This window comes from Gymnoscopelus microlampas, assembly GCF_963454915.1.
Source record: "Gymnoscopelus microlampas genome assembly, chromosome: 9".
NCBI lineage: Eukaryota > Metazoa > Chordata > Actinopteri > Myctophiformes > Myctophidae > Gymnoscopelus > Gymnoscopelus microlampas.
In genome coordinates, this window is record NC_139946.1 from 32,699,939 (window position 1) to 32,718,826 (window position 18,888).

At 41.5% G+C, this 18,888-nt stretch overlaps 1 protein-coding gene across 2 annotated transcripts; it reads right to left on the reverse strand.

Annotated features, from left to right (window-relative positions):
- Positions 1–874: 874 nt before the first annotated feature.
- On the reverse strand, positions 875–13,209 carry prrx1b (paired related homeobox 1b). 2 transcript variants are annotated; one of them, XM_084066446.1, is made up of 5 exons: positions 12,555–13,209; positions 8,314–8,489; positions 4,312–4,493; positions 3,092–3,139; positions 1,924–2,063 (listed from the first exon to the last, which is right to left on the reverse strand). In XM_084066446.1, exons 1-4 carry the CDS (start codon positions 12,802–12,804, stop codon positions 3,121–3,123), a joined length of 627 nt encoding a protein of 208 aa, XP_083922572.1. In that variant the 5' UTR covers positions 12,805–13,209; the 3' UTR covers positions 1,924–2,063; positions 3,092–3,120. The 2 variants fall into 2 exon arrangements, with proteins under 2 accessions (XP_083922571.1, XP_083922572.1); XM_084066445.1 differs by lacking the exon at positions 3,092–3,139 and having other exon boundaries at positions 875–2,063.
- Positions 13,210–18,888: the final 5,679 nt, after the last annotated feature.

Here is an 18,888-nt window from a genome sequence, read left to right on the forward strand (position 1 = left end):
TACAGTTAAATCTGGAGTATTCATCTAACTATGTAAGTGTAAAAACTGACCATTAAGGTCCATTATGGGTCTATTTTTTCCAGTTAAATGAACACTCCGGATTGTGCTGTGGAGGTCCTACTATACCAATACAGCCGTACACAGAACAGCCAACAACAAAAAGAACATCGACATATTAAAATATGGCACTACATGCACTGCACCACGGACGTCATCTTGAGAAAACAACGAACAATGTCTCTGTAATTTCAAACGGACATAGTTTAATGGCAGAGCGTGCCGTGCCACGGCTATGTCAACATATGTTTGTTCATGGCAGGTTATGAGGGGCCACGGAGAAGAAACACCTTGTGTGACAGCCGCAGAGCTAAACGAGGCCCACGGGCCCCTCCATATTAAGGAGAGGATTTCCCCCCACTCATAAATATCCTGTTTTTTAAGATGGAAATTTCAGTTTGTGGTAATCAGCAGAAAAACGCAGTGCGGGAACCACTTGAGGTTTCCAGAGTTGCTTTCTCTGAAGGAGAATCTGTCCTCGAGTTGTAAATCACTCTTTTATGATGCTTGTACAACTTCCAAGATCATTTTGCTCTCCAAATGGTCCCTGCCATAAAGTAACTTTTTATATAGGCTTTGAGGATAATTTAAGGTCAAACTGGACTCTGCTACATAGAGGGGTATATTCTTTTTGTAATGGACTGCATATCTTCCAACAATACGTTTTACTCAAAACAAAATGCATAGCAACTCATTTCTCTACAAAACTCTGTTGAATCATTTTGGTGTTCTGTATTATCAACAACATTCTCTACTTTAGGCTTCAGTTCATCTCATCTGAAAATGAATATTTGTTGATCTCATCAACCAGTGTGAATTGGACACAGTGGCATGGCCTTGCTTGAAATGCATTTTATTAATATACATGTTTTTTCTGTTACAAATAAAGGATATCATAGGAAATTAAGAGAATTTACTGTTTTTTGGATTCAGAAATACATTAGCCTTTCCTGTATACTGGACTATTACATTAAACAAAATGTGTTGAAAATGTTTGCTTGTCAGTGGTATAAAATTGAAAGGAAAAAAAAACTATCTTGGAGAAAAAAAAGCATAAATGTTTTAAAACCCCAATGTACATGGATGATGAAGTTCATGATGTTTTTGTTCTTGTCCGTTTAAAAACAAAAACTGTTGATCCCAGTTTTGGTGTTTTCACCCGATCCATTGCCAGAGCCAGCGGGAGATGGGGAATCCAAGTAGTCCATACAAGAGTCTCCTTATCTCAAACAAGGCATGGTGCTGTTGAATGTAAACTCTTGGTATGGCACTGACTGCGTCAGGTTGCATGAGAATAAGCTCTCCAGTAAAAAAAAAGGCATCGGGAACGTGCCCTCCCTTTTTTCAGTCCGCACCAGAATCGAAAGATAAAACTACTCGGCTACACAGATACAGCATCCAATCTAGATGTCTTTGGTACAAACGAGCTCAGCGGTGCTCGGTAGAGAGAGAGAGAGAGAGGTGACCTTGTAGAAAGCCTTCCGTCGCTTGGTGTCCCAAAATCAGATACAATAAAAAGCACTTTGGGACATGTGGCATCCATCGCTTTAGTGATGCCGCTTCAAAGTGGAGAGGAGACTGCAGGGTCAGATTCCATGGTCGGAGTGCGAGATGATCATCATCACCACCGGAGACAGTGCGTGTGTGTGTGTGTGTGTGTGTGTGTGTGTGTGTGTGTGTGTGTGTGTGTGTGTGTGTGTGTGTGTGTGTGTGTGTGTGTGTGTGTGTGTGTGTGTGTGTGTGTGTGTGTGTGTGTGTGTGTCTACGGGTGTCCAGGCAGTGGAGAGGGTCCCCTCCCTTCCTGTGCAAGCCCCCCCCATTGTCTCATTGTCCCTCCCTGGTCGCAGCCTCTCTCTCTCTCGCCACTTCCTCCTCAGTTGACTGTGGGCACCTGGTTCAAGCTGTACTCCTTGGCTTTGAGCCTCAGGTTAGCGATGCTATTGGCCATGTTCATTCCCTGGGATGTATTGGTGTTGGAACAGGTGGGAGGGTAAGTGGCCATGGCGCTGAGGGACAAGAGAATGGTAAAGAGGGAAAAAGGTTAGATCACCTGTTGCTGTTGAATTGCAAAAAAAAAACTCTATACGAGCTGCAGCTGTGGAAATACGAATAGGGGAAACATTTTAATTTGAAGCAGGAACCCATTCATCAATATGAAATGATGGATTTTGACTAAATCTGACTTTAAGGCACTCATAATGTAAAATTGCTACAACAAAAAGGGACTATTAGTCAAGTAAAACATACTCTGCTGTCTGGGCCACAGCCTTTGCTGTGGCGCTTACTGAAACCCCACACAGGCATTGGATACCAGCTTAAAAATAATATACAGTAAATGGCAGTAAATGACGGTGTAAGTGTTAGAACCACATTAGCATGCCCCAAATAGCATTATTTCTGGTCAGGAGATTTCCCACTGCACAGCATCCAGCCAAAGCATTTTCTCGCTGAGGTTCAACGGGAAGCCTTTGGCCGTGGCTGCTGTGTCGGACATTTTATACTGAGTTTCATACGGGAGGATTACTGTAAATCATGACCAGTGTAACCAGAGTCACAAAAAAGAATGTTGCCCAGCGGAGCGCCGTAGCTCTCTAGCGTTCATTATCTGGTATAGTATAGCAAAGAGGGTCACAGGGGTCGACGGTGGATTTAATATGGTTTGTTTTCACATTATCACCTCGTCAGGAGGGTCACGGGACACCCCAGCCCCCCTCTCTCCACCCCTCTGCCCCCCCCCCCCCCCCAGCCCTTTCACATTCACAGAAAAGAAGCGAGAAACCCTTCATTAACACACTACTGGTCATCATTTACATCATGCAGTTATCATGCAGAAATAGAGGTCTGTCCCAATAGGCCGCCGTGGTTAGAGGGTAGCGTCAAGGAGATGCGATCATGCCATTAGTCGAAGAGATGGGAAAGGCCAAGTCGACCTTTTAGAAAGCAACCGCTGCAAGCATAACAAACGAAGCCACGCTCTCTGAACATGGACTTTAAACACACTTCAGAGGGTAAACTGACTTGACTGCCTGCTTACCAAAACCAAGGTCAGAGGCAGTGACAGTTTCATTGAATCCAGGTGGATCTGAGTGAGATAAAGAGGGGTTAGAGGGAATATGACGAGTATGCACAGGTAGGGGAGAGGAGCTGGACAGATGTGTGGACAGGAAATGAAACAATAACAGTGAGCCATAACAGGGTCAGAGCTGGGAAAGGTGGTGTGTGTGTGTGTGTGTGTGTGTGTGTGTGTGTGTGTGTGTGTGTGTGTGTGTGTGTGTGTGTGTGTGTGTGTGTGTGTGTGTGTGTGTGCTTGTGCGTGCGTGTGCGTGCGTGCGTGCGTGCATTCATGCGTTCATGCGTGCGTGCGTGTATGAGTATGTGCGTGCGTGCGCGTGCAAGCGTGTGTGTGTGTGTGTGTGTGTGTGTGTGTGTGTGTGTGTGTGTGTGTGTGTGTGTGTGTGTGTGTGTGTGTGTGTGTGTGTGTGTGTGTGTGTGTGTGTGTGTGTGTGTGTGTGTGTGTGTGAGTGTGTCAGGGGCTTGAGGTTGGGGGGTGATGTTATGCTGGAGTTAAAGTGCGGTTATTGTGGTGTCAGCCTGTGCCTGAAAACCAAACCTTTTTTTCCACGGGAGACAGATATTAGGTTTGATATTAGAAGAAAGCAAGTATTAAAGGAAAGAGCCATGCACAGCAACAAGAGAGTAGATACACACTGTGCAGTAGTAGCAGCCTTTCTAGCCACTGTCAATGTCCCCTCCACCCTGTATCAAGCCTGTATTAGCTGACGTATTTTCCAGGAAGAGAGCGTATTAATGCAGCAGGAATTCCCCTAGAGGGTGGAGCGGCAGCACTGCAAGCATCTAAAAAATGGGAATACTTTATCTATGCTGGCTATGGGCACACAGATTTGTTAGAGGTTAGGATTAGGGGTAATATTGGTGGTAATATTAAACTCGGTTTTGACAAAAACAGCAGTTCTGAGCTTGTAGTTCGGCTATTCTCTGCAAATAAATTTGGTGTAGAAGGAAAATTATAGACCCTTGCGGTACCCCGGTCAACAAAGTATATAAGGTTTAAGTGGTTAATAACTGTTAACTGTTATTGTGGAGAGACTGGGTTTTCCTGACGACAGATTGTGTGACATTTCCTTGAGAGAAGGCGATGGTGTGTGTGTGTGTGTGTGGTTATACACAGCGCATCAGCATGGACAAGAGCTATATGAAAGGTTTAAAGTGCTGAGGCGGGAGGAGAGGGTGTACCTGTAGGGTGCAGCGCTCCCCCAGGACAGGTAGTCGTTGGGGCGGGGTGCAGGCCGGGGTACGATGGGCTGCTCCACCGCCGTCACGTCGCCCGAGTACGACTTGAGGAGCGAGGCGTTCTTGCTGGCCAGCATGGCACGCTCGTTCCTGCGGAACTTGGCTCTCCTGTTCTGAAACCAAACCTGGGGATACAAAAGTAAAGTGAATAAATAATAGAATACATTTAAAATTAAAAGCATGATGATGTTCACATGTCATGTGCATTATATGAGACAAAAAATAGAAACCTCTTTAGGTTCAAGCATACAACTTTTCAGGATATCTTAGCCATAATTGTGTCTGATAGACTGCACAAATGAAAGAACTGCATTTAATAAATAAATAAAAGTCCTTTTCTTAAAATGTAATGTCCAATAATATGGTATTTTTTTCTGAAGCTTAACCATATTAACTGGCATCCCTATTTTGGGAAATGTTAAAAGAATGTTCTATTTCTTTCAAAACACATTAAAAGTAGCGAAGATAGCAGATGTACAAACTCACGGTGCATCGTTGTGAGCTTATAGATGGGCTATTTTCACTTGTTGTACGATGGTGTATATGGCTTAAGTGGTTAAATCGTGCTCCTTTTTATTGACTTGATCTCATGGAGAGACTGAACTGTCCTCTGTAATGTATGTCTTGTCCCAATAGGGACAAGACAAAAAAATGCAGACACTTTTTTTTTTACTATGCCAGTGGTTCTCAAAGTGGGGTACTCGAAGGGATTCCAGGGGGGACCCAGTAAAATCAGTTAATATAGCATCAAAATCAGTTTAACCACTTTAAACCTATAGACACATCGGCTATTTGAAAATAGCGCGTTGCAATGCGACGTGCTATGAGCTTGGAGATCTGCTATTTTCAAAACATCTTGAAAAAAATGTAAACATTTATGAATGTTTTTGACAAATTTTAACGGCACAAAATGTTTTCTGATCGGGGTCCACAGCAAAATACATATTCATTTGGGGGTCCTTAACATGAAAAGGTTTGAGAACCAATGATCTTTGCAACAGTCCACCACTCATCAACACAGACAATTCACTCCCTCAATCCACCAACCCAATACGTCCACACATACTCTCCAGTTTCCTGGCTAAACAGATGATGAGGGCCCTGACTGGGGGTGCTAATGTTGTTCCTCGCTGTGAAATCAAATCCATTATTAAACGCTCCGGGCTCGCAGGGGCTCAGGGAGGCACAGTGTCCGATTACGTACAGCCTCAGGAATGAGCCTAAAGTCTCTTTTATCAAAGGATTTCTGCATCGCTCTCTGGTACACATTAATCACAGATGTGCTCCCATTCTCTATCCCTCTCTTTTCCTCTCTCTTACTCCTCCCCATCTCTGTTTCATTTCTTGTACTCTCTAACTCTCTGTCTTTGTCTCTCTCCCCCAGTTAAAAATATCCTCATTATGACCTATGGTAAAAGTGCAGTGAAATGTTAAACAAACTTAACTCAATCCTGCACACATACACAGAAAAATACACAGTGTTAATTTAAGTCTGAGAGTGTACAAATGTAAAGAATGGACCCATAAGGGTCCATTTCATTACATTTGAATAGTTTCAAAGTTACAATACTGCGAGACTTTAATCTTTTTTTTAATAATGGGCAATCCTCATAGATTGACTGAATTCCGCACCATGTTGAATATAAATGTTGCGCAGAATAATAGAAAGACAAAATGTAATAAGCCATTTCAAACCTTATATAAATCTCAAAGTTCACCATAATCTAAAACCAACAGATCGGTTTACATTTTGGCTTATCACATTTTGGGAGTCATAGGCAGCATTATTTTGGTGTTTGTTTTTTTGAGTCATATTATCATTCCTACCGTTTTAATCTCCCTAGGCTTGAATTGGCCATCAGCTGTTGTGCATTTTGATTACATCACTGTGCTGAAAACCACAGGCTTAATTTAAAATAATTACATCCACCCTCTGATCTGGTCACCGCGCGTGTGTGTTTATGTGTGTGTGTGTGTGTGTGTGTGTGTGTGTGTGTGTGTGTGTGTGTGTGTGTGTGTGTGTGTGTGTGTGTGTGTGTGTGTGTGTGTGTGTGTGTGTGTGTGTGTGTGTGTGTGTGTGTGTGTGTGTGTGTGTGTGTGTGTGTGTGTGTGTGTGTGTGTGTGTAAACAGCTAATAAAATGTGTTATCACAAGCGACATAAAAGATATCAGTGCTTGTGGTACGACATTTCATTCCGTTTTTAAAATTGTATTAAATGAAATTTGGGTCCCAATCAGTAGTACAGATTGTATTATCGACGTCTGACCCTGAGTTGGTGTATTGCGTGGCGTGTGACAAAACAATAAACCGCAAAATGATGAACCACCCATAATGCACTATGCTGAGATCAATGCCTCCACCAAAATCACTCTGTGCTGCTGCCTGCTTAAAATATATATGTAATATGTAAGAATATGGTTTACCCCATTAAGACCTGAGGCCGATTCTACAAATGCCTTCAAAATCAATAGTTCTCAAACTTTTTCGTGCCAAGGACCCCCAAATTGTATTTGGCCGCGGACCACCCCATCTGAAAATGTTTTGTGCCAGGGACCCCCTGAAGAGAAGATTTGTGTAATAAAAATATATATATATATATTTTTTTAAATCTGAAACGTTCAAAAATAGCAGATGAACAAGCTTGCAGCGCAACACGAAGTGACGCGCTGTGAGCTTGTATATCTGCTATTTTTGAGAACCACTGTTCTAAATCCTAAGAGCTGTCTGAAAAACTTATGTTACTATATATATAGCTAAAATCTAAAATAACACAGATGCTTTCCCGGGTTTAATGGGGTAATTAAAGATGTGGAAGGTTGTGGAAGGACGTGGAAAAAGGATGCTGCTTGGGTAGAATATCTATAGGTAAGCACCCTGAGATGTACGGTGACTGCATGGGCTTTAAACAGTCTCACACAGCAACATCCTCGGTGTTAATTCAACTCTGAGAGTGTTCGAAGGGATAAATGAACACTTGAGGATTTTACTGTACATGCTATGAAGCCGCAGTGCTTTAAACTTTCATTAAATGGCAAAAATAGGCCGTCTCTGGTGCTCTCTCTGTACAAATAAACAGTCAGGTCATGTCAAATTGTTATGTCACTAATTTTACGAAGTGAGTTCCAATCTCATTTGTATTTTATTTCATTTGATATTATTTATCCGCTTCATCTATTTGGCAGTGTGCAACAAAACTATATCTGACCACGGCCACATGCGTATTTACAGTACTTGTGCCTCTCTGGAGTGAGAGAGTTTGAGAGAACCTATTATGCAGTATAATGCTAATGGCTCTCTCCTTGCTTAACACTTTACATACTTTGCACTGACGTCTTGGTGAGTTTACGGCTCACTCTCTCATACAAACAGATCTAAACCATTGTACTTTTTGTTACTGAAGCTATTCCGTTTTTGAAGTTTTTTCTTTTTTTTTTTGCAGGAATACCTGAAATCTTTTAGCATGACAGCACTTTTAGACTGACAAGTATGTTTGGATGTCATGCCCCAGCATGATGCTTCTGCACATTAAGCTTCTCTGTGTTCATTTAACAATTTTAGTCCCGTATGGGTTCCATGTGGGTTAAGTTTTTAACTCAGAGTTAAATTAACGGAATTAATGGATTTTATGGTGTATGAAGCTCAGTGAAAATACTCGTGAGATACAAGATAATTTAAAAAAAATCTAAAGCAGTAAAAGACAAAAGCATCTTAGTTGGCCACCTTGGCTCTAAAGTAGCCTGACAGCGCGTCCTTTGCTGCATGTCACCCCCCATCTCTCTCTCCATTTCCTGTCAGCCTACTATCCTGTCCTATCAATAAAGGCATAAAAGCAACAAAATAAAATCCCCAAAAAATAAAATGAAAAGCATCTTAGTTGAGGTTAGCAGGGATTTTTCATTAGCCTACACAACATCCACGATCACGCTTAATGAGTCTCTCCGTACCTGCACTCTGGCCTCGGTGAGGTTGACCCTGCGGGCCAGGTCCTCTCTGACAAAGGCATCGGGGTAGTGTGTCCTCTCAAAGACCCTCTCCAGAGCCTGCAGCTGGCTACTGTTGAAGGTAGTCCGGTTCCTTCGCTGCTTCCTCTTTTTCTTCTCCTCTGTGTTCATCTGTTCATCTACGGAGAAGAGGAACAAAGCGAAGGCCTTGTGAGTGACATAAAGACTGGATTTTTATAACCAGGATCACCGGAATCCAAACATCAGCCCACTGGCCGCAAGGTGAACGTGGTAACAGTTAAGGTCTCTCAGCTACAAACTCACGTCCGAATATTCTGCACAGGGATTAAGCAGATCGCAAAGGAGAGATTTTGCTCACATGTGAATTTCTGAAGCTTTCAGACCCAGACCAGGCACCGTGTCAAAATGCATCAATTTCTAATAATAAAAATCTCTGTGGATTAAAGGCATTTGTTATTCTTTATTCAGGAGTCTACATTGAGACTTCATTCTACAGAATGATGGAAAACAGACAAAAAGCAAGAGGGAGAAAAGTTAGAAACTTTCCAGGAGCAGCCTGGAAGCTTAAAGACGTAGGACTTTTCTTTGTTGTTGTCATATCCATCTAAAATATAACAAGTCTAGCAAGTATACAGAATATACTGCTGTGAGGTGTCCATAAGATAGCACCTTTATATTATAATGATTATATTTTGGGTGGACACTTACTGTACCATACTGTGTACTTTTTTCAAATGTGTGGCTCCAGTATAGGAATCAGATTCCTAACTGGCAGCGTTGGTGCCATGCTTTCCCCGTTGGGCTGCACCAAACCACAAGATAATAGTTTCTATTCACATGGAAAATGGAGACTTTGCCTGTGTGTGCCTGTGTGTGTAATAACAGACGCACAGACACACAGACATACATGTGTCACACACATGAAACATGGTGTGCGCATGCAAGCATACAGTAGACACAGATATAAACGCGCACACAAACAGACATTTACATGTGTGTATGCACAGCGAAGTAAGGAATGTTATAGTGAAAATGGGCCCGTAAGGGGTCCATTTTATTTTTTTACCTCACGCCTTTTCTTCAGTGTCTCACTCATGCTCTTACTGTCATCATCTGCATCCACTGTTCATTGTGTTATCCTCCCCATGTGTCAACATGGGCCTGTTTGTTGTCACCATGTAGCTTTAATGAGAGAGGGGCCCACTCTTGTCTGTCACCATCATTCTCTGCTTTATCTGTCACAGGATGCCCGCTGAAAGTGGCTGCCTGTGTTGTGTGGAGTTACTCAACACCACTGCGGGGAGCAACAAGAGCCAGCGATTGTTGGGAATCGGTTTTAAAAGTTACAAAACGCTGTGGGCTCACTTGATGGCTTTTCTAGTGGCGAGAGTTTTAGCATTCCGAGGGTGTACTGAGATGACTTTATGCATGGTAATTTATGCAAAAACGCCGACAGTGGGCATGCAAACCAAAAACACTGAATGTACACAGTATATCTATAAGGACAATTTTGGGTAAAATGAAAATAGCATACAAGTAATTTCATAGTCATACTACATTGGATCTTGATATAGTAAGAAAATGGAAGGCATTGTTTATTAACATCACTTCTTCAGCGAAGGCATATGAGGGAAACAGCACACACACACACACACACACACACACACACACACACACACACACACACACACACACACACACACACACACACACACACACACACACACACACACACACACACACACACACACACACACACACACACACCACTGACACATTTATGATGAGGATGATGATGAGGATGATGATGCCTTTTAACAGGAGTCTCAAGTCCTACCATTAGAGACAAACTATGAAGACTACAAAAATGAAATTTATAACAAAAATTATATAGAGAGGTTATTTGGGAGTATTTTAGTCTCCTGGATATAGTAATTGTGTGTATTTAAATATTTAAAAAAGAAATTACAGATGATAAATATAATTTTGAAAACAATAAATTCATATGCCTTAAATTTAAATAAAAGACTCTGTAAGTCTATGAATGCAAGAACCGGACCTTTGTAATAAATAATATTTATGACTATAAAAAAATGTGTAGCAGTTTTTGTTTTTTCTCTCCCAATAGGCTACCCCCATTGTCTTGTCATATATGTTTTTTTATCATTATTTGTGTTCAATAATTAAACTGTGTTCTGAAATAAACTGACATAACATTTGGTTATTGGTTATTTGATTTTTTTAAATAAAAGTTCTAAAATATAATTAATGTTAACATATCAGTTGAAATAGTCTAAAATGCAATAATAGTCTGCCCTTTCATTAATGCCAGTAGTATAATTAAGTTATATTGATTCCCGTGACAAAAATGCATAAATGAAACAAAAATGTTGCTGCTATGAAGTGAAACTGCTTTAATTTGTAGACTATACGTACTGTAGTTCTTTTAATTTGCTTACATTGATGTAATGATGTAACGATGTAAACCTTTTAATTAGGCCTAGGGTGAGATATAAAACTGCAAATCAAAGCCATTCCCATCCTCGAACTTGAAGTGTTGCCAGCTGGTGTAATTAGGCGTACTTCATTACAAACTGTCAGTGAAAGTTCACGTTAGGCCTAAAAACTAAATGCAGCCCAAACTAAATGCAGCCCAGTTATAGGTAGTTTTGGCCCCAAATAGAACATTTTTCTGTGACAATTGATTGATGTTTTTCATTCTATTTTATTATTCTATTTTTAAAAAGAAATGTCAACAATAGCCTAATATAGACTAGACCAATTATATAGGCTTATGGTTGCACCACACTTGTTATTCCTCAAATAAAAACAGCCGTGAATAGACTCATTGCTTTCACATCTATATATTGAAAAACTAAAATATGTATAGCCTATAAGTTAGGCTACAGCATAACTATAAAACAACAGAAGACCGTTCGGAAATATTCTGATATCATTTGATAAATTGCCGCATATACAGCATCAGCTTAAAGAAAGCAAAAATATTTGGTGCCCTAATTTATTTGTTTGTTTATTTTCTTCAATAGAATGATTAATGGGTCCACGCGGTCTGTTACTCCACTCCTGACAAAAAGACCTACTGACGTGTTGTTATTTGATTCCTTAATTGTTAGACCTACGAGACACGGGGTAATTATGACAAATGATTACGCGTAAATATTCTGAAAGTGTTTGACAAGCGAAATAACCGTGAATTAACGACGTGACCTCGCCACTTCCTCCCGCATATTTCTCACACCGGCCCGATCTTATACCCGTAGAATAACAATAACACTCATTAAAGCCCATAACGTTTCTGTCAACCTCTCCAAATGGCTCTTTGAGGAGGAGAAGGAGGGCGTATCGCTCGGGAGTTGACGGGTTTATTTACTCTCTCAATGAAGTGGGCAAGCGGTGTTCTTTTGCTTATACTGGGGTGTATCCAAGTTAACTTCAGTCCATTCTTTCACATTTTCTAATAAAGTTCAAGGCTAAACAAACTACTTTCACATTTAGCCTACCCATCATGTAGCCTACCACCGAGGCAACACGTTCTCACAGATAGGCGTCAGTTATTGCCGCTCTGTCATTTTCACTCCCTAATGCGTCACTATAGGACTAAAAAACTAAAAGGCACGAATTGGAGCTTCAAATACTTCAATACCTGGTAGCAACGTGATAGAATCCCACCGTGGGTACGAGGCAACATGGATGATGTATCAATGCTGGACGGTGTTAAGATTTATTACTGCCAAGTTGACTTGTAGGTTACTTTACTGACCATATCGACCAACATGGCCATACCTCACTGACATCAAAGTGTTAATGGTAAATTAATGGCATTCTCAGGGAAGGCGTCAAGAATGATGCATTGCCATACATACGCTCAGGAAGGATTCTGTAGCTTCAACAGAGCGCCAGTCTACAGGCCAAAACATTATGAAAATTAATGACTTCAGTGTTTACTCTGTCATTGTATTTCTGTAGTCTGTCTTCAGAGGTCAGGCGTTATTTTCACTGATAACCTCAAGCGCCTTTTCAGCGAGGCCCAAACATGATGCACGCCATGAATTATACACTAACACTGAATGAGGATCATATGGGATTGATTTCATTCACATGAAATACTATTTTGATCACATCAGTGCAAAATATTGCTCTCAACGCTGCATGGTCTCACTGTGTAGAACTGATCCCTATATGCTAGAGTTCTTCTCACTTACTCTCCTGTTGATTTGTGTCGCTCCCACTGGTCAGCCCCGGGGACTCCAGCATACTCCTCCCCGCCTCCCCGACGCTCTCGTCCGCCTGGGTCCCAACCATTTCCCCCCCGGCCTCCTCGAGGTCCAACAGGTGGCTGACCGAGAAGTTCTTTTTGGCTTGCAGGTTCTCCAGATTAGACGTGATCGGACTCTCCAGGCGGTTTGATAGCGTCGCTTGCCTGTCCATTACATGTCCATAGCTAGAAGTCATGACGCAAACAGGAGGATACAGTGGGGGGAATGGAGCAATAATAATAAGCGAGCCAAGTATATCCACGAACAGCGCATCCAAACCAGCCGGAGAAAATCTTGTTTTTCCTCCCAGAAGAAAACAACAGATCTGCTCACATCCAGACTATAAACTTCTACAGACAGACAGGGGGAAAACAAAGATGTCTCCTTGCCTGCTTTTCCCGATCAAAAGCCTACTAGCCAATCCATTCAATCCATTAACAAAAAATATCGCCGTAAAACACCCTCGTCCTCTGTGCGCGTTTTCAAAGAATTCTTCTTCTAAAAAAAAGAGAGTTCTCTTCCCACTTCACTTCCCACTCTGGTTGAGTCACGATCGCAACTGACTGAGCTTTAGAGCTTAGAGCTGCTGCTGATGCCGAACAGATGCACATCAGCTCATGTGCGCGTAAAGCTGGCTCAGCGGCAGCTAGGCGCTGGGAGGCAGGACCGAACCACCGCCTCCAAGAAACTAGAGTCTCTCTCTCTCTCTCTCTCTCTCTCTCTCTCTCTCTCTCTCTCTCTCTCTCTCTCTCTCTCTCTCTCTCTTTCTCTCTTTTTCTCTCTCTCTTCTCTCTCTCTTCTCTCTCTCTCTCCCTCTCTTCTCTTCTCTCTCTCTCCCCTCCCTCTATCTCCCTCTCTCTCTCTCTCTCTCTCTCTCTCTCTCTCTTACTCTCTCTCACTCTCTCTCTCTCTCTCTCTCTCTCTCTCTCTCTCTCTCTCTCCCCCCTTCTCTCTATCTCCCTCTCTCTCTCTCTCTCTCCCCCCCCCTCTCTCTCTCTCTCCCCCCTCTCTCTCTTTCTCTCTCCCTTCTCTCTCCCTCTCTCCCCCCCTCTCTCTCCCCCCCTTCTCTCTATCTCTCTCCCTCTCTCCCTCTCTCCCACTCTCTCTCTCTCTCTCCCCCTCTCTCTCTCGCCCCCCCCCCCCCCCTCTCTCTCTCTCTCTGGCACTTCAAACTGCGGCACACGTTGGCAGGCTATAGGATTCATGCACCAGCCGGGGAGTAAATGAAACTTCGCGGCCCCTGGGAGGCTGGAGGACGGACAGACTCTAATAGGAGCCCCGTAATTACGTGGCAATGTCTTTGTGCTGCTGTGTCTGACGTTTCACAGCCCCCCCCCCTCCCCTTAAACAGACCCAACGCCATCACCAACATCAACACCCTGATTAGGGGTCTTTTTTTTCTCCCCCGGCAAACCTACTGAATCTCTATAGGAAATAGCAGGCAGCCAGAAGAGGCCATATAGAGTTGTAATTATCACTGTATGTTAATGATTCCAATAAGGAGAGTTTCAGTGTCCTGGGGGGGACTAAATAATAATATTGTCAAAATTTGGCATGGCGAATGGGTTTTATAACCGCATTTAAAAAATATTTTGCTGTCTATTATTATTTTATTTAAAAAAAATGTATATTTGTATATTGTTGTTGTTTTGTGTTTTTTTGGTGTAAAATGTCTTACTTTGATTTTCTTTGAATATAAATTGTATTGTATGTTTATTTGTATATTTGTTTTAGTATTTGTTCTACTAAAGGTAAAACTCAAATAAAATGTTTATCATAAAAAAAGACTGTAAACAGTAGGTCTACAAAAGGTGTTGAGATGATTTCTTGTTTTAATCAACCCATATGATGACATGTTCCTGATATGACAGATAGGTGCACTTTGACAAACACGGATAGGCCGGATTTAAGGCGTGCAGGTTTTTAGCTGGGCCGACTTCATAGCGCGTCTTTACGGGGGGGATAGGCAGGGGGGCGGGATGAAGGAATGAAGGCATGGAGGGAGGGTGAAGGGGGTCCGGGAGGGGGTCCATGTGTTCAGATGGCAAGAGTAGACTTTCGGCTCCAAGCTGCCATAGACATCCCGTAGCTTCCAGCCCCTGATCTGGGAAAAGAACACTTGATGCCATCAAAGGGGACGCGGATTGAATCCAGATGTGCTTCTCTCGTTCTTTCCATGTATTTAATGAAGGCGCAGGGATAGAGTAGACTTTTTCATCATTAGTTTTCCCCCAGATTCTCTTTTCCTGCCTACAAGCCCATTCCGGTGCCAGGAGGGCAGAAAGCCTCCCCAAGTCTCTCTCAGCCTCAAAGTCTTCTGCAGACGGCAGGCATGCAGGCCCACTATATTCTTTCTTTGTACAGCATTCGATAGGAAAGTGGCCTATTTTGCACCGACTGCAAAATGTTGTCCGTGTGTCGCATCATGGGAATGTCAAAACAAGTCCACAGCATGCAAAGTGTCATGCTGCATTTGACCTGATGACCTTTAGTGGAGTCAGTGTATTGAACCACTATATTCACGAAGACCGTATAAAACCATGCAGGAAAGACTTGGACCCAACAAGACAGGACCTACAGTAGGCCCAAAAAAATAATCATATTTGAATTGAGGCATTACAGTTTGACTTGGTTGGACAGATAAATATTGTGAAAATAGCAAATTTACAAGCACACAATGCCTTGAGGCATTTGTTTGTGTTTGTATATCAGCTATTTTTTTTTAAAAGTCTCTTTCTTATATTATTAGAAATGTGGCCAATGTTTGACCAGTTTTTATCGTAGTCCTATAGTTTGTTGATTACTTTTGATTCAGTAATGATCTGTTTATTTTCTCTTTTTTTCCTAGGTATTAAAAAGGTTTTAAAAGTCCTTAAAATGTCACTTTACTGTCATCTGTGGGGACCCCCCCAAAAAAACATGTGGGGACCCCCGACCCACAGGCTGAGAACCACTGCAGTAGGCTCGTGTGTCCACACTAGACCGCGACTATAGCCTAAAATCCAGGCAGATTGTCGCAGGCTTTTCTTAATTTAAGGTTTGAATCTAGTTAATTTAATTAAGATAAGTTATTTGCAGTGGTGGAAATAATGTTTTGTAACAATAATCAAAATATACAAAGTAACTGGTAACTAAAGTTTTCAAATAATTGTAGTGCAGTAAAAGTACAATATATCTGCCTCTGACATGTAATGGAGTAGAAGTAAAAGTAGGCTACTGAAAATTGGAAATACTCCAGTAGCCTAATGTAAAAATACCTCAAAAGTGTACTTAAGTACAGTACTTGAGTAAATGTACTTAATTACTTTACACCACTGGTTATTTGTTTTCCTGTGATTTCATTGGGTTCTATAACAGCAACACTGAGATAAAACAATCGTTTATAATCACCAAAACAAAGTAGGCTGTTCGGCCTATTATATGGCGACGCACGACCGAAACAACCCCATGCATGAAGTAAGATAGTGACAGTCTTTAGGCCCAGTAGCAGCAATTATATAATCCAGCTTTATATGGTTTGTCTGGGTTGACAACATGAAACATAACTTGCATGTTCAAATGTTTTTCATAAGTTCACAAAATGACAGACAGCACAAAAGACGCTGTCATAGTGAAGTGTCACCAACGTGTAATCACTGTGCGCTGCAAATCCCATGTGAGTCATCAAATACCCTGTGCACAATCATAAAGATACTGCTAAAAAAATAGGAATAAACAATTAGGCATTTTATTAATTTTTTTTAAGACAATAATAATGATCAACATAAAAATCGCCAAAATCAACAAATAGGCTTAATTAATTGTCTCTAATTGATGCCCCTGCCATTACGCAGCCAAGTCAAAAATCGGGCGCATTTAATGAGAACTCTAACTTGAACCTAATGTGTTTTCTTTGTGTGTTGACTCAGTGGTGTATTAGCTCAGTCCTCGTCTCGCCCCAGGGTTGATCACTCGCTAACGCCGCCGTGTGTCCCGCCTTGCTGAGCCGCTGTCCAGTGACCCTTGGTGCTGATTGGGGGTAGCACGTTGGCCCCTGTCCTGTTTTATTTCCCTAATTGGGAGTAAATGGCCTCCTTGTTGACTCTTTACATCCTGTGCAGGAAACCATATGTTGCCGACACACTCCCCCATCCATTCCTCCTGATTGCAGCGACTGGGGAATTCTCATCGTATACGACCTGTTGAGCTGCAAACCTTTCGCACGGACTGAGGGGCTGATTACAACTTTCAATAGGGGTCTTCAGTCTCCTGTCAAAGTCAAATAGCAAATCATAGACTATTTTCGTCAAGCAGAAAAATCCACATTTGAAATTTGTATTTTACAGTTATTTGGCATATTGAGGCAACAGGGTTGTCTTTGAAAACGTGCAAAATGTTTCCACTTAGTAGCCGGCGGGTTGCGTGGATTGATGGCCATGTCGATGCTTTATGAGTGCCACTCTGTCCCTTCTTCGACATGGTTTATGGCTCTTTTTTTCGATAGTCTGCTTGGGCCGTTGCCTGCATGCACGTCTATTGTTGCAGTGCTCATTCAACACACAGAGTTGAACGCTAATTGTAAACGGGCTGTGGTGTTCCGACATAAAAAGAAATCTGCTCCTGATTAAACAACACGCAGAGTTTACAAAGCAGTGCGCGTGTGAAATTAATTCAGCTCCGCTGATTCTGATTAGAAAACCTAACCGCTGCTTTTGCTTTCACATCAGGGGAAATGGGGACAGTATTATCACTGGTGTACAGTGCTAGCACATTGGTTCTCAAAGTGGGGACCGGGGTCCGGGGACCCCCAGGGGTTCTGGTGGGAGTGGGGGGGTACCAGGGCGTCAGCAGTTAAATTAGTTAATATAGTGTCACTATCATTTAACCACTTGTCTTTAAACATATTTTATACTTTGGCTATTGAAAAATAGCTGATATACAAGCTTGTAGATCTGCTATTTGTTTTAAAATCCCTGGCACAAAATATTTTTGAGATGGGGGGGTCCACAGCCAATTACATATCATTTTGGGGGTCCTTGACATGAAAAAGTTTGAGAAACACTGCAGTCTACCAGCCACTTTCTCTATAAGCTTGAGTGGGCGGTGGATCATATAATTAGTGTAGCTAATTTAGACATGAGCAGAGAGGTGTGAGCTGCATGTCTCACTCAGAGCACCCCCCAGCAATTTCCAACAAGTTTATTTTTTTATTCTGTTTCAGCTATTAGCCTGCAATATGTATATGATGTGATCACTTTATAAAAAGTTGAGATTTCAGATAGAAACTTGCAAGTCTGGTGAGTGACACAATTATTTCGTTATCCGTAATTATAACGGTCAATACTGTAATTTCCCATTAAACATTTGCTCTTGTCATGATTGGTTATTGCAGTTTTTGGCATGAAGAACCGTAAAAACAATAATAATAATATCTACTCACAAAAATAAAAAAAATAAAAACAGTAGCACAATTTGATCTTGAAAGTTAAACATTTAATTGGTGGCACATCACTGGCAGGTTTGTAATTTAGCGTGCTCGTTCTATACTTTATATTATGTGCATATGGCTGCTGATAGATGCCAAAGAATAAAATCAACACCACATTATGCATGATTATTTACATCATAATAATTTTCAATACACATGGGTGATCTAACATTTTGTTGAATATCAATTAAGCAACTATACCGACCCTGCTGACTACTAATCAACTTGTGGGTCATAACACTTTCTGTCATGGCACTGAGGAGGTGGACATGATGCTGTTTTGTAACAAACTTTTGGGGTTGTGGGACTATACTAAAACTCTGAAATCAATATGACCAAAAGGTATTACTGGCCCATTAAGCCTTAACCGCAAAAAGGTGTAGGCCTACCTCTCAGTTGCTGTAAAAAAAAAAATCTCTCTCTATATAAAATATCTATATAAAGAAAATGCAGTGAACTTTTGTTTTCAGTCATTGCTTTTACTTTTAGGCCTATACATGAATGCAGATAGCAGTAGAATAGCCTAGCCCACTGCGTTAAATGTGTTGCTCATTTGGTTGCTCAACTTAAGTTATAAGCTAATTGACATATGTCCCTTTACGAATTTTTATTATAAACTATTCTCTGAAGAACTCACAAGATATGTCATCTTCGAAATAAAAGAACTGAACATATTAGGAACGATGTTAATTGGATTCTGGTTTCTCTTTATTCTTCTAACGAAAGTTATCACGCCGGTCCTTTACCATTGGATAAGCACGTTTTCAGTTGGAAAATTAATATAATAGATAAAATAGCCTAATACAAAGTTAT

What these genes read in the sequence shown, in the direction of transcription:
- prrx1b (XM_084066445.1), bottom strand. Translation starts at nt 12,804, where the DNA reads ATGACTTCTAGCTATGGACATGTAATGGACAGGCAAGCGACGCTATCA. An exon ending in CGACACAAATCAACAGGAGA is followed by an intron (nt 8,490 to 12,554) that starts GTAAGTGAGAAG and finishes TCTTCTCCGTAG; the next exon opens with ATGAACAGATGAACACAGAG. An exon ending in TCACCGAGGCCAGAGTGCAG is followed by an intron (nt 4,494 to 8,313) that starts GTACGGAGAGAC and finishes TTGTATCCCCAG; the next exon opens with GTTTGGTTTCAGAACAGGAG.